The sequence below is a fragment of the Narcine bancroftii genome, chromosome 1 (genome assembly GCF_036971445.1).
Source record: "Narcine bancroftii isolate sNarBan1 chromosome 1, sNarBan1.hap1, whole genome shotgun sequence".
NCBI classification, from domain to species: Eukaryota; Metazoa; Chordata; class Chondrichthyes; order Torpediniformes; family Narcinidae; genus Narcine; species Narcine bancroftii.
In genome coordinates, this window is record NC_091469.1 from 279026929 (window position 1) to 279043024 (window position 16096).

The following is a 16096-nucleotide window of genomic DNA, read 5'->3' on the forward strand; positions in this document are numbered from 1 at the left end:
TCCAGTTGTGACTTTTCTGTCTATCTAATTGGATGCAGTTATTAATTTATTTTTTGTCAACTTAATGTGTTAATTCCATAAACACACCTGTGTGTATGATTGTATGTTTGGAGATAATACCAAAGAATTTGCAGTTTACATTCTTCTGTTCAAGCAGAAACTTAATCTTGTTATTCTTAGAACCTGAACAGATACCAAAAGCGAACATCAGTGTGAGTAACAATGGGACACTGGATATGCTGTTTGTCATCTGGACTTCACCACCTGGCAATATCGAGATGTACTTTGTCACTCTTCAAGATGTGAAAAATTCAGACATGAGAATCAATCGTACGAATGCCACATCTGTAAGTTTCAATAATCTTCGGCCTGGCCGGGTGTACAATGTTACAGTGACAACAAGCAGCGGACCTTTCAATATAACCTCTGGAAATGTGCAGGGTATCACAGGTATGTGGAACATATGAAAAATGGTTTCAATTTAATTCAGAAATGGCAAGTGCTGAACACTCCAGTATGTATTCCTACATATAAAGGTAAAGGTTCCATTATTGTCATGTAATACTACATTTAGAATGTAACATATATGAAATTCTTTAACTTTGTTTATCGTAAGGAAGACTAAGAGTTGCCATTTTGTCCAGCGCCCCTCACAGAAATGAGGCCCCAGCGAGGAACAAATTCATGACCCATGGTTTACAAGACCAGTGCTCTAACCACTAAGGTATCGGAGCCTCATATAGAAGTTAAATCACTACAGCTAAGAAATTTGACCTGGAACATAACATTATCACAGATTGTTTGACAAAGATTTGATCTGATTTTTGTGGCGGGGGAGAGGGGTGGTGTGGAGTGTTTCAGCCAAGAAAAAAATAGAATATGGTGATTTTTTTTAACTACAATAGTTTGTCTCAAAACACATGACACTCAAGTACTTTTGAAGTGTAATCAGAATCAGGTTTATTGTCATGAACATGTGTCGTGGAATTTTTTTGTATTGTGTAGCAGTACTCTGTATGACAGGTGCAAAATTGTAATAAATTATGCTTCCATAAATCCAAATTTTAAAATAAATCATTAGTGCACAAGGAAAAAAGTGAGGTTGTGTCTACAGGTTCATTGTGTTGTGAGCCCAGAGGACCCCAAAATCCAGCAGCAATAGATATTCTCCAAGACAAATGGTTACTTAAACAAAAGTTGTTTTTAATGATCTTCAAACATGAAAACAGAATCACACTTTAGCTTATCAGTATTGACTTAACTAACCTAACTTAACCCCCTTCTAATTCTAAGTGCACATGTATTTAATGTGTGTGTAAGTTCATAAAAGTTCTTTGATTCACAATCCAATCTCACTTCTCATTCCTTCAAGTTCACTGGTTGCAGGCAATTCTTATACTGTGCTCAAAATTTAACATTTATAAAGTTCACCAGGCTTTGGTGCTTGAAAGGTAAATGGTTACCGCTCAGGAAGGTTCTTGTCAGTTTTCAGAGAGAGATTTGTTGTACATTTAATTCCATCAGCCACTTCAGTGTCTTGCCAAATAAACTTACCTCCTCAAGGTTCTCCAGATAATAACCTCTTTCTTTCAGGTCACCACAGAGTTCCTTTTTGTTCCTCTTATTCCAAGTTAAACATTAGACAGCTAGTCCTCTCCTCTTGCATGAACCACAGGGCTTTGACCAGGCTGAAATAAGAACCTGTCTTCCAAATGGGTTTTCCACAAGCTTGCCAGCTTGTCCTGTTTCAGTCCCAGCTGCTGTTTCTGGCTGTAACACTGTAGAAATGATCTCTGTGTGTCTATATGTCTCTCTCTCTCTGTTTGACTCTCTCTGCTTGCAAAACCACATGATCCTCTTAGAATAGCAAGTTTCCCTTCCAGACAGAAGGCAGCTCTAACAAGCTCTTTCATCTGTTGCCTTTTTGTAAACAATAATCCATTAGTGAAGTCTCTTGGGGCACCCTCCAAAGCTCTTGCAAAAGCTGTGAGGCCGATATGTCTAGCTTCAACAGAGTTCCAGTATTTCAAATAAGATCTGTTTTAAAGTGTATGTGTCCTATTCTAACAAACCTTTCCCAATTTATCTCCTAAAAACATATCTATATATTCTGTCACAACTGTCCATTCAGAAATCTAATGACGGAGGGAAGAAGCTGTTTTTGTAATGTTGGGTGCATTTCTTCAGGTTCATATACCTCCTTCCTGGTGGTAGCAGTGAGAAAATGGCATGGCCTGGGCGGTGAGGGTTTATGATGATAGAGATTGATTTCTTGAGACACTGCTTCTTAAATATGTCCATGATGGCTCTGGCCAAGTTTAAAAACTTCTGTAGACTTTTTCTGTCCTATGCATTGGCATCTCCATACCAGATAGTGATGCAACTAATCAGAATGCTCTCCACGGTGTACCTATAGAAGTTTGCAAGAGGCTTTGGTGTTGTACCAAATCTCCTCAAACTCCTCATAGTGAGCCTTCTTAATGGATTCATCAACATATAGGCCCCAAGATCGATCTTCAGAGATTTGAAATCCAGGAATTTGAAGTTCTTTACACTTTCCACTGCTGACCACTCAAAGAAGACTCAAAGAATCTTCTCCTGATTTGCCCTTCCTGAAGTCCACAATCAATTCCCTACTGTTTCTAATGTTGAGTGGAAGGTTGCTGTTATGACACCACTCAACTAGCTGATCTAATTCATCACTGTGTATTTCCTCATTGCAATCTGTGATTCTCCCAAAAACCATTTATAGATGGCATTTAAATTGTGCCCAGCCACACATTCATGGGTCTAGGGAGCAGAGCAGTGGGCTAAGCATGCATCCTTGAGGTGCGTCTATGTTGATTGTCAATGAGGACGCGATGCTACTGATTGTGATCTTCTGATGAGGAACTCATGAATCCAATTGCAGAGAGAGGTGCAGAGGCCTGGGTTTTGAAGCTCGCTGACCAGTACTGAGGGGATAATTGTTGAAATTTTAGCTATAATCAATGAAAAACAGACTGATGTAGATACTTCTGTTGTCCAAGTGATCTAGGGCTGATTGGAGAACCAGATTATGGCGATAGGCAAATTGCAGTGGTCCAGGTCTTTTGTTAGGTGCAAGTTCATTAGGGCTATGACCAACCTCTCAAAGCATTTTATTAAAGTGGACGTGAGTGCTACTAGGCGAGAGTCATTAAGGCAGCTAACTCTGCTCTTCTTTCACACTGGTGCAAATGATGCCCTTTTGAGGCAGTTGAGAACTTCCAAATGCACCAGTAAGAGATTGAAAATGTCCATGAACACTGTAGCTAGTTGATTGGCAGAACCCAGTCAGATATGGCATCAGTGCCTGATGCCTTGAAAGGGTTCACCTCTTTAAAAATGATCTGATGTTGACCTTTGAGACAGATATCACAGGGTCACCAGTTTCTGCAGGGATTTTCACAGGTACAGTTGAATTCTCCTTCTCAAAGTGAGCATAAAAGATCTTCAACTCATTGGGGAATTGAACATCACAACCATTTATGATGCTAGGCTTTACTTTGTAGGATGTAATGACCTGCAAGCCTTGCCATAGCTGGAAAGTATCTGATTTCTAAATATACATGGAATTGCCTCTTTGCAGTTAAGATGGCCTTTCATAGGTCGTACCTGGACTTTCTGTATAGATCTGGATCACCGGTCTTGACCTAGCCCTCAGCCAGTTACAAATCCTCTGGTTCAAGTATGGCTTTTGATTAGGGTAATCACAGTTGGTGTGGATGGACACACATTCATCCACACATGTCCTGATGAAGTTGATGACAGCTGTGGCATATTCATTCAAATTGATTATGATCCAGTCTACCAATTCAAAGCAGTCCTGAAGGCACTTCTCAGCCTCCCTTGACCATACTTTCACCATCTTCACCACTAGTGCTGTAGTCCTCAGTCTCTGCTTGTATGCCAGGAGTAGAAGAACAACCAAGTGCTCAGATTTGCCGGGCATGGGTGGCTCAGTAGATGTTCTTCAAGGTGGTGTAACAATGGTCAAGGATCTTGGCTCTTCTGGTTGCATAGGTAATATGTTGGTGATAGTCATGATGGCCTGGTAGGGGACCTACAATGATTGGCAAGGCATCAGGGTGTGCTGTCTCATGGCTGCTGATTGCAGTGCTCAGCCCCTTGAGTGCCAGTCTGATGTTAGTCTAGGGTAGTACACAGTGACCAAGATAATGGCAGAGCATTCCCTCAGTAGATAGATTGGACCACACTTCATCACCAGATGTACCAGGTTGGGGGAGCAGGAGTGGGACAAACCATCACGTTTGTGCACTGCAATGAATTGATGATGAAGCAAACACCCCAGCTTCTGACTTTATCTGATTCCGGTATCAGGTCCAGGTGGTGGAGAGTGAAGCCCTTGGGCTGTAGTACTGTGTCTGGAATGCTTTCATTCGGTCATGTGTCAATGAAGCACATCACGGCAATCCCTGATGTCCCTCTGCTGCTGCAGTCTGGTTTAAAGTTTGTGCACCTTATTTTCTAAAGACTGCACAGTAGCCAGGAAGATGGTATTGAATGGAAGTCTCAGGGCATGGCGTTTTGGTTTAACTTGATGCCCTCATCTCCCCCACCAAACCACCTCCATGTGTCTACATGGTCAGATCTTCCTTAAATCGTCCATGTTCCGGTCCACCGGAATTTCCCATTTCTGTCGATTGCTCAGTTTTTTTAACTTATTGATACAACATTACTTACTTGTATGTCAGTTTCTGTGGCTTTGGTTACAACCTATAGTCATTCTAAATGTGAATATTTGATGATTCCCATTGAAGTTACACGCCAAGAGTCACATGCAAGGCATTTTTTTTTACATAACGTCAGGTAGTAAGGATTATGAACAGTGCTTCATTCTCATCAAAAGCTCATAGTGAAGTTTCTCATTGGGTCTTTTAATAAGCAATATCAGTTTTTCATTTGTGTTTCAACATTTTCTTGAGCTGTGATTGGACACATGATTGCTGTTTACCTTGATGATTGCTGTTGGTTTGAAGCTGTTAAACCTTGGCTTATTTGAATCTAAGAAAATAACACAAACACAGATAAAGAATTGAATTTTAACATTTTCCTCAAAAATGGGGTCATTAGGCCTCAATTAAATTTCTGTCACTTCTGCTCTCACAAGATTTCTATTTTCCTGATTCTGTCTCATTTACCTTAAATTATGCTTTAGAGCATAATTTTTAAGGGACAAAATGTGGAAAAGTATCTCAAAACACTTGGAAAATCTTTAGGTGCTGGCCAGACTGAAATAAATTTGTACATTTTCTTCTATTCTGACCTTAAGTCATGCTTCATATTGGAAAGATAATTTCCAAGTGAAAAAATAGCAATGAAATATCTCAGAAACACTTCTGAAACCTGTATCCATTTGTACTGATTGAAGAAATTGTGCACTTTTTTTTCTCCATTTAGTTCCAAGCCTTCCTGGTATGATCAAGGTGTTGAACTTCAGTACCAGTTTCATTTCATTTGAATGGGGAGCACCAGCTGATATGGATGATGGCAGCTATTCCTTCAATATAACCTACAGCAACAATTCTAATACAGAGTTCTTTGTGCAAGATTTAAATGTCACCACAATTTCAAACCTTGCCTCTGGCACAGAATACACAATATCTGTGGCTACCATTGGACCTGGACATCTGGAAAGTGGCATTAAATCGATTAAGTTCTTCACCCGTAAGTGTAATTAGTTGGAAAATATATAAGTTTCTATTTTGCTAACTCCAAAAATGAATCTTCTTGCCAGGGCACTTTGCAAAATATAGCACCATCTGAGATGAAAAGGTTCTGCGTGTGTGAGTAAATGATTGGCCGATGCAAGTACCAGGATTTGGATGTTTTAAAAGGGATCACAGCTACAGAAAGAGAAGATATTGAGGAGGGATTGTCTACTGCAGTGGTTCTCAATCTTTTTCTTTTGACTCAAATACCACTTTAAGTATTCCCTATGCCATAGTTGCTGTGATTAGTAAGGGATGGCTTAAGGTGGTGTGTGGGTGGAAAGAAAAAGTTTGAAAACCACTGTTTTAATCGTACTTCATTGACTTGTTATGTGCATGGTTTCATAACTCCAAAGTAAATGGGCTAATGATAATTTTTCTCAAACAAAATATCTCAGAAACAATTGGGTCTAGAGCAGTGATTCTCAGCCTTCCCTTCCCACTCACATACCACCTTAAGCCATCCCTTACTAATCACAGAGCACCGATGACATAGGAATTACTTAAAGTGGTATGTGAGTGGAAATAAAAAGGTTGAGAACTACTGGTGTACTGAGTCAGTATGGATGGAAGTCAGAAACAGGAAGGGAGCAACAACTGTATTGGGAGTAGTCTATAGGCCCCCAAATAGCCTTCAGGACACTAAGGAACAGATAGGCAGATTTTGGAATGGTGCAGAAATAACAGGGTTGTTGTTATGGGAGACTTCAACTTCCCAAATATTTACTGGCACCTCCTTACTGCAAGAGGGATAAATGGGGCTGAATTTGTCAGGTGTGTCCAAGAAGGATTCCTGAAATATATGTGGACCTGAGGAGAGACGATATTGGACCTAGTACTGGGCAATGAACATGGTCAAGTGACAGATATCTCGTTAGGTGAGCATTTTGGTGCAAGTGACCTCAACTCCCTGACCTTTAGCATAGCTATGGACAAGGATAGGAGTAGACAAAATGACAAAGTGTTCAATTGGAGAAGAGCTAATTACAATGGGATTATGCAGGAAATGGGGAGAGTAAATTGGGAACAAATGTTCTTGGGGGAAAAGCATAGAAGTAATGTTCTAGATATTTAGGGACCACTTGCGCAGGGTTCAGTTTGTCCCACTGAGACAGGGAAAAGATGGTAGGAAAAGGAAAAGTGGTTGACAAAAGAGCAAAGACTGCTAATTAAAAGGAACAAGGTTTAAGAAGCAAAGTGAAGATAGAGCCATACAAGAATATTTAGAGCCATACAAGAATATTTAGAGAAGTATAGTTTTCTCAGGGATAAACAGCATAGCTTTGTGAAGGGTTGGAGGTGCCTCACAAGCCGAATTGAGTTTTTTTGAGGAAGTAACAAAAGAAATTAATGAGGTAGGGTGATAGATGTGGTGTGTATGAATTTTAGTAAGACATTTAACAAGATCCCCCATGGTAAACTCATTCGGAAAGTCATGAGGCATGGGATCTTGGCTGTGTGGATTCAGAATTGTCTTGCCTGCAGAAAGTATTAGTAGATGGAATGTATTCTGTCAGAGTTCAGTGATGAATGGAGTTCTATGAGGATCTGTTCTGGGACACCTTAATCCTTGTGATTTTTTTTAATATATAAATGACATGGACAAAGAAGTAGAGGGATTGGTCAGTAAGTTTGCTGTCAACATGAAGGTTGGAGATCTTGTGGATAGTGTAGAAGGTTGTCGTAGGTTACAACTGGATGTAGACAGGATGCAGATTTTGTCGAAAAAATGGCAGATGAAGTTCAATGCGAATAAGTGTGAGGTGATGCATTATGGAAGGTCAAGCTTTAAAGCTCTGAGTATATTGTTCATGGCAGGATTCTTAGTGTGGAAAAACAGAGGGACCTTGGGGTTCAAATCCATAGATCCTGATTGGGGGGTTGAGTTCAAGAGTCATGGGGCAATGTTCCAGCTCAATAAAACTCTGATTAAACCACACTTGTAATATTGTGCTTAGTTCTGATCACCTCATTACTGGAAGAATGTGGAAGCTATAGAGAGGGTGCAGAGGAAACTGAACAGGATGTTGCATGGATTAGAGAATAAGCCTTATGAGGCAAGGTTAACAGAGCTAGGGCTTTTCCCTTTGGAGCAAAGAAGGATGAGATGGGACTTCATAAAGGTCTACAAGCTTATGAGAGGCATAGATATGGAGGGCAGCCAGCACTTTCCCACCCCAGGCTAGAGTCATAAACACCAAAAGACATCTGTACAAGATGAGGGGAGGAAAGTTTAGGGGAGATGTCAGAGTAGACTTTTTACAAAGAGAGAAGTGGGTGGCTGGACTCCATTGCCAGGGAAGTGGTGGAAGCTGGTTCAATAAGGACATTTAAAAAATTTGTAGGCACATGAATGCAGGAAAAATAAAGGGTTATGGGTGTGAAGTAGGGAAGGTTTAGTTTGTTAAGTAGGTTAAAATAAGTCGGCAAAACATGGAGGGCTGAATGACTGTATGATACTGTAATATTCTATGTTCTAAGAATGATTACGATTAACTGAGGGGTTGTGAATGGAACTGCCCTATCTTCCGTCATTACTGGACATTTGACATGGAGTGAAGGTCATTGCAAAAACAGTTGAAGTTAGTTTGGCTTGGAAATTGTTCTGAAAAACCCCTGAATTCTTGCAGCTGAGATCACCCCATGGCCATAACTATTTTGCTTTGCACTGGACTATGTTCAGTGGGAATTAAAGTAGGAAATACTGAAGAATCTCAGCAAGGCAGACAATAGCAGTTGAGAGAGAAATTAAGCTAACGTTTTGAGTCAATTACCTTTCATTAAAGCATGCTGTAATCAGCAGAAATGTTTCCTGATACTCATTAACTACACTCTTATTTGAGCTGCTTGCCCTAGTCAGCTGTGTTGATTCATTATTTACTTGCATCTGGGATTTAATTGTGAAATTAAAGAACCATAATGGGTGTGGTTATGCAAAAGCCAGATCAGTCAGTTCACAAACTGCTGGGGAAACTCAGCAGGTCAAGCATCATCAGTGGAGACACAGGGAAAATTGATGTTTCAGGTTGAGACCCTGCATCAAGGCATGACCCAAAATGTCAACTGTCCCTTTGCCCCAACATATAATAAACATATAATACATGATCGCCAACTTCATCAATCAGTTGGTTTTTTTTTGCTCCAGATTCCAGAATGTGCAGTCTTTCTGGTGTCAATTCACATCAAGTGATTTTATGAAATGACTGAGCACTCTACAGACACAATAAAAACTGAGGAACCTGATTATATTCCAGCCATAATAATGAGGGATTGTATTCCAGGTCTAGTTGACAGTTGCAGTTTTCATACCTCTCTGGGGCATGGCATTTTATTCTGCATCCTTCCAACAGGCACATTTTTTATCATGATATTTAATATAATGAGTCCTATCCATCGGCTGATGGAGAGAGCATAGTGGTAATCATCTGGAGGCTTTGTGCTTGCATTTGACCTGATGATGTGAGATTTCTTGAGTTCTAATGTTAAGGAATCCCAGGACTTCTGCAGATTGTACACCATCACTAATGGTGATTCCTTGCTGCCAGAAGGCTGCAAAGTTACTTAGAACTGAGGGTTTGCAATGTTACCGGAGAAATTTTCCTGTGAAAATGATATGCTTGATTAGTGGATTGAAAAGCCCTTCTAAGTTTGATGATATTAGTGAAGAGGACTTTGCAGGTCAATTTTGATTTGACTTTGTATGCTTTTATCATGCTTGAATCGGATGCAATGTTAATACCGCTTGCTTTGTTTTATTTCTTGTTTATCATACTAGTTTGAATCAACCTTTGGCTTGGCCAACTTTTAAGTCAAACACACTGATCTATATCTGGAATTGCACTTTGTCCAGATGTGTAACAATGTAGAGTTGTGTTGGGAAATCAGGACGTAACAGACACATTGAGAATTTAATTCTGTTTTCCAAGTCATCATCCCATATACAGTAACTGGATTACAAATCCAGTTATAATGCTGTTACAGTGCTAGTGACCTGGATTCTAATCTGGCGTTGTCTGTACATTTTCCCCATGTCTGCGTGGGTTTCCTCCGAGTGCTCCAGTTTCTCCTCACCCTATGGAGTTGTCGGACAATTGGATGTAATTGGGTGGCGTGGACTCATGGCCGGGAGTCCTTGTTACCATGCTGTAGGTCTAAATTAAACTTATTCAAGATATTATTCCATTCAGAGCTCACCTAACAAATCAGATACTTCCATTAAAACTAGTGCAGTGCACTCGAGCAGACTATATCATCTTTTCATGCACAGATTGGAATGGACATTAAATACCACCTGCGCTTCCCCAATAAATAATTTGAGGCAAGCCTTTCAAATTGGCTTACTTAGTTTTTGATGTCTGTCCTTTGCAACTGGACTTGTAATTCAAACTTCATTTAATCATTCCAACACAACTTTGTTGTGCTGGCAAATGAAAATAAGAGTGGTTTATTCAGGTGCCTTTTCTTCAGTGAAATTCCCCTTATGTGTTCCCTTGATTCCTCTTTTTTTGTCAATTGATTTTTTTTTATTGGCAGTTTAATTAAAAGACAGAATATCCAGTTAAGCATGACTGAGTTTATTTGCCCACTAACTAAAGCATTTCAATAATATGATTATCTGACATCTTGAAATCACAGTAAATAAACTGTTCTTTTAGTTTGCAGTCCTGCAGAATTCTTTCTTTCATTTGGATAATAAATGATTCATGTAATTTCTCTGATATTTATGCTAAGTAATTTTTGCATCAACTCCAACTTGATTTGGTTGAAAGGCATTCAATGGGGTTTGAGTAGCTATGTCCTTATAAATGCTGCAAAATATCTCTTATTATTTTCAACAGAGCCAAACCCTGTTCAGAACCTGGAAATAGTGAACATCAGTACAAGCAGCATTTCCCTACAGTGGGCCAAACCAGTTGAGTATAAAAATAAGTATAGGTATAGAGTGGTGACAAACGGAAACCCACCACCCAGGGACGATAATGGAAATAAAACTACAGCAACTGAAGCTTTGACTGTGCAAGGGCTGACACCTGGAACCATCTACACCTTTTATGTTATCACACTGGCCATGGATGATACTCAAGCTGAATCAATTAATATTGCCAATTATACAGGTAATGCTCTGGAAATGAGAGGATCAAACTAATTGCGCAGAATTGTTATTTAATTTTTGAAACAAATGTTTGTTCTCATTTTACAGGAATAAAAGTTATGCTGTTCCTAACCACACACCAGTGAGTTCCAGTGTTTATTTCTTGGTCTTTCAGTTAGCAATTTCAACAGTGGTTGGAACTATTACACAGCACAGGAATGAGCCCTTTGGCCCATCATGCTTATGCCAATACATAATGCTAATCAAACTGATTCTATCTGCCTGCATGTGGTCTGTAATTCTCTATTCTCTCTACCTGTTCATCCATTTTTTAAATGCCTCATAAATCTGCAAAGTACTCAGTTCAGACCTCTGGCTCAAAGTGTAAATTCCATCTTTTGTCCTTGTTGTCCTACATTTCCCTAGGGGTCCTCTTGCTTCTAATACACTTATTTCATAGCCCATTTTAGCCCCGATAATTCCTTCCTTTAGTTTGTTCCTGTTTCCTTTATGTTCCTCAAGGGCCTTGTCCGATTTCAACTTCCTAAACCTAACATGCACTTAATTTTCCTTTTTAAAATTTACAATGCTCCTTGTCATCCAAGGTTCCCAAACCTTGCCATCCTTATCCTTCACCCTCACATGCTGGTCTCTGAAAGACTCTCACATGTTAGATGACGATTTACTCCAAACATCCACTCCCAATCTACTGTTCAGTTCAGTGACTTTGAGGGAGGGAGGAGAAACCAGAAAAATATTTCCACCTCTAAATTTTTTCAAGCAATCTCTTGGTGCCTGCCACATTGACCACCGCCAGTGGGCTGATATTGCCTCAAACCGTGCATCTTGGCGCCTCACAGTTCGGCGGGCAGCAACCTCCTTTGAAGAAGACCGCAGAGCCCACCTCACTGACAAAAGACAAAGGAGGAAAAACCCAGCACCCAACCCCAACCCACCAATTTTCCCTTGCAACCGCTGCAACCGTGTCTGCCTGTCCCACATCGGACTTGTCAGCCACAAACGAGCCTGCAGCTGACGTGGACATTACCCCTCCATAAATCTTCGTCCGCGAAGCCAAGCCAAAGAAAGAAAGAAAAGAAATAGAGAGGACTGATTATGATGTAGATGCACATAAAATGAACACAGTCCATTCATGTTCACATTGATAATGAATAGTTATTAGGATAGGGTAATAGAGAGATATTCTTTTTTAAAACTATGTCTCAATGTGATTTATCAACATCAGAAGAAGAATACAAATTACAGCAGTCAATAAAGTGCTTGGCTCCACAGTTTCCTTTTGATCTTTCATCATGTGAGCCAAATATGTAATCATTAGAGCAGACTTAAGAAGAAAGTTTCTGCAGGTCTGAGACAAGTTCATATGCTGCCACAGGAGTTTGTCAATTGGCCTCAAGCTAAAAGACCTTTAGGATCAGATTTATGTGAGCTACATTTGAAACTCCAATTGATGATTCCGGAGCATATCTGTGATAGGTACATTAACAAAAAACACAGGGAAGAATGGAAAATGGTTGAGCCAATTGTTTCTGGTTCTACTGTCACCCCAAGCATCAGGGAGAGGAAAAAAATTGAGGAATGCATCAGCTGCAGTGGCTACCATTCAGATTACTAAAGCAAATCCTAATTTACTCTGTTTACAGTATATTTTGTTGAATATGTATCAGGATAGGATTCCCTCCATTTACTGTAAAAGAAATTTGCAGAATGCTTTCTTTCCTCTTGTTAACCAAATCTGCTTAACTATTTAAACTTAACATGAAGTCTGAAGGAAGATTGAGAGATGTATCTTAAATTCAAAGTATTTTCAGAAATTTAGTTCGAGTCATTTGATCAATCAGCATTATGAAATGAAATATGGAGTTATCATTTCAGTCAAGGACCTTCATCAAAGCTGAAAATTGATCAGTTTGTAAAAAAAGATTGAAAAACATTAGAAAGCAAAGGACAAATGAAAAAATGTTAAGATCTATTATAATGCATTAATTTTGCTTTATTTCCACACAGAACCTTTGAAGATACCATTAGAAAACATCTCTCTGAGCAATGAGAACACAACTAATTCATTGAAAGTTTCCTGGATCCGACCACCAGGAGGTGTTCAGAATTTCATTGTCAGCAGAAATGATTCGGAAACATACAACATCATGATCACTGTTCCGCCTTCAGAAACCACATTTGTATTTTATGACCTTCGGCCTGGGAGGCTGTACAGTGTAACTGTCACAACGATTAGTGGGCCCCATCACATATCCTCAGATGAAGTATTTAAAGCCACCTGTAAGTATTACAATTTGCTTTAGTAATCTAAATATTTTTTTCTAGTTTGTAATTGAAAATGGAATGTTGTACAGTAGTAGTTTCCATAGGTCTTCACTTTTTATTTCTCACCCTCTTCAATCTCTGCACCGTCCAACCACAACTCTTCTCGCTTATCTGGCTCAGATTCCTTTCCATATGGCAACACTGGCCCACAATTGTTCAATTTCTGGAAGTTTTACAGATCCTCTTTTGTCTGAAACAGAGATCCGTTCCTTTGCCCTCCATTTGGCAGAGTAAGCATTTATCTTTTTCAACCACTGTGTTTTTTTAAAAAGTATAGTTTAATACCCTTTGGATTACCAGTCCAGATTTGCAATGCTGGTTCTATATTGGCACTGGTTGTAATTTTATTTAATCAAGTGAGATCTTAATGGAAGTAAATTTGAAAATCATGCAATTTACAAATTCCCTAAGAATTTCTGACCCATTTCCCCATTAAATCTTAGATTATAGGACAGAACTGGAAATTCAGAGAATTTCATCCAGAACCTGCCATAAATGTTGGGTCAGTGGATGACTGCAGACTTCTATCAGCAGCTGCCCAGGAGATGGCTCTAAAATTTTCTAACCAATACCTCTGCCTGAAACCACTTCAAATGTCCTCTATTTTTCGAACTTTCATTTGGGATTTTTTTTCATTCATACCCCTTTCTGAGCACCTTATCAAACCCCTCATTAACTATATTCTAATAGAGTTCACTGATTTTGGTTGTTGTTACTCAAAGCAACTTGGGATCTAAAGATATCCAATCCATACCCAAGCTATCAAGGTTGTGATAATTATCAGCCTCATTCCAAATATCTTAGCCATAGCATTTATCGTGAGATTCTTGCAAGGTTGTTGCAGTGTATGGATTGTTCAGTCATTCATATTAAGATGTCATAAATTTCACTCATTTGATTGGCCTCAGGGCCAGGTGACTCAAAGCAATTCCATGGCAACTTTTTTTTGTCATCCAACTCCCTGTACTTTTCAGTGTTTGCTTTGTCCCCAAAGCTTGTTATTCACAAGATTGCAAGATATAGGAGCAGAAGTAGGCCCATTGGTCTATTCAATCTGCTCTGCCATTCTAATCAAGAATTGATTAATCCACCCACTCAGCCCCACTCCTCAGCCTTTTCCCTGGAACCCTTGATGCCCAGTCAATCTCTGCCTTAAATACACCCATCGACCTTGCTTCCAAAAAGTGACAAAAAGTTCTATAGACTCGCTACCCTCTGACTAAAGTCATTTTTCCAATCTCTGTTTTAAATTTACACCTTTTTATCCTGAAATTATGCCCTCTTGCCCTAGAATCCCCTACCATGGGAAAAATCCTTGCCATATCTTCTCTGTTCAGACCTTTCAACATTCAATATGCTTCGATGACACACATGTCAAACTCTGGCCCGCGGGCCAAATTTGGCCCGCGATATAATTATAATTGGCCTGCAAGATAATTTCAAAAATGTATTAGAGGTGGCACGCTGGCCGCCGCGCCAGTATAGCGCATGCACAGTAATACAACAAATTCCAGAATGCATTGGCATCAGCCCGCTAATCGCCCCCACCTCCGCTGTTTACGTTGCAGGGTTACACCGTGGACTCTGGTTTTGGGGCCTGGCCGGTGTCAGGGGAAGCCAAGGCCGCTTCCCAGCGCCCGGAACCAGAGGCCTCGGGCTTGACCTCGCCAGGACCGTTGCCCACTCCCCCTCCCTGCCGCAGGCCGACCCGCGACTCATGGTGACGGGGCCGCTGATCCACCAAGATGCCGCCCTGCAGCAAGAGCCAATGCCCCCGCACTGTTGTGTCCCCCCACCGCAGCGCGGCCTGGCCGGTGTCAGGGGAAGCCAAGGCCGCTTCCCAGCGCCCGGAACCAGAGGCCATGGGCCTGACCTCGCCAGGTCCGTTACCCACTCCCCCTCCCTGCCGCAGGCCGACCCGCGACTCACGGTGACGTGACCGCTGATCCCCCGAGATGCCGCCCTGCAGTGAGAGCCGATTCCCCCACACTGTCGTTGTCCAACCCAATCGCCCGCACACCCCGCCCTCCCGCACACAGGCCTGAAGAAGTATTATGAACTTTAATCTCAGGATAAAACGATCTTCCAATAGTTTCATGTCACAGTGATAAATATATTCCTGGTTAAAAATGGTCCTGCACCTGGATACAAGCTCATTAGGCATAAAACTTGAAAAGTGTGTCAATCAAAAGATATCTGTACCAATGGAAAAAGGGCATGGCAAATAACCCTGCTAGAGTTCATGCCCACAATCAGTCACCCATTTGATTGTTTCAGGAATCATGTTATTCTCCCACATTCTCAATAGCCCTCAGATTTTACTATTCGACAGCACACTAGCAACATTTGACAAATCCTCTATAGAGAAATATTATTTATTGAATATTTTATTTCTCATTTGTTAATGCTGCTGGAAAGAGTTTATCCAAAACTATTATTAAACATTTATTTTAATAAGAAAAAGTTTAACATTACATATGTTGAAAGAAGAGAAAACATGCAGATGTTGTTGAAAATTTTCAATAAATATTTAGTTCGGCCCTCGACTTAGTCCAAGTTTTTAATTTTGGCCCTCCGTGAATTTGAGTTTGTTCTATGAGGACCCCTCACCCTTCTTAAACAGCAGAGTGACATTTGCAATCCTCCAGTCCAACTGGTCCATGCCAGATTCCATTGACTCCTGGAAGATCATTACCAATCCCTCCACAATCTCTACAGCTGCCTCCATCCAGTCTGGGAAAGATATCTACCCTTAGACTATTTAGCTTCCCAAGTACCTTCTCTCTCGTGATCTTGATGGCACTTGCTTCTCTTCCAAGAGAGCGATGAGAGTCCAGTATGCTACTAATGTCTTCCACAGTGAAAACTGATACAAAAATATTCATTCAGTTCTGCCATCTTCTTG

The 16096-nt window shown here is 40.4% G+C and overlaps 1 protein-coding gene across 3 annotated transcripts in view; it reads left to right on the plus strand.

Moving 5' to 3' along the window:
- Positions 1-16096, plus strand: part of LOC138744444 (receptor-type tyrosine-protein phosphatase eta-like) — a 171630-nt gene that overhangs the window by 112911 nt on the left and 42623 nt on the right. For all 3 annotated transcript variants that reach the window (XM_069900620.1, XM_069900630.1, XM_069900639.1), the window contains 4 exons: positions 181-450; positions 5443-5709; positions 10592-10867; positions 12874-13146. In XM_069900620.1, coding sequence (XP_069756721.1) covers positions 181-450; positions 5443-5709; positions 10592-10867; positions 12874-13146 — 1086 coding nt within the window. The remainder of the gene's footprint in view (positions 1-180; positions 451-5442; positions 5710-10591; positions 10868-12873; positions 13147-16096) is intronic.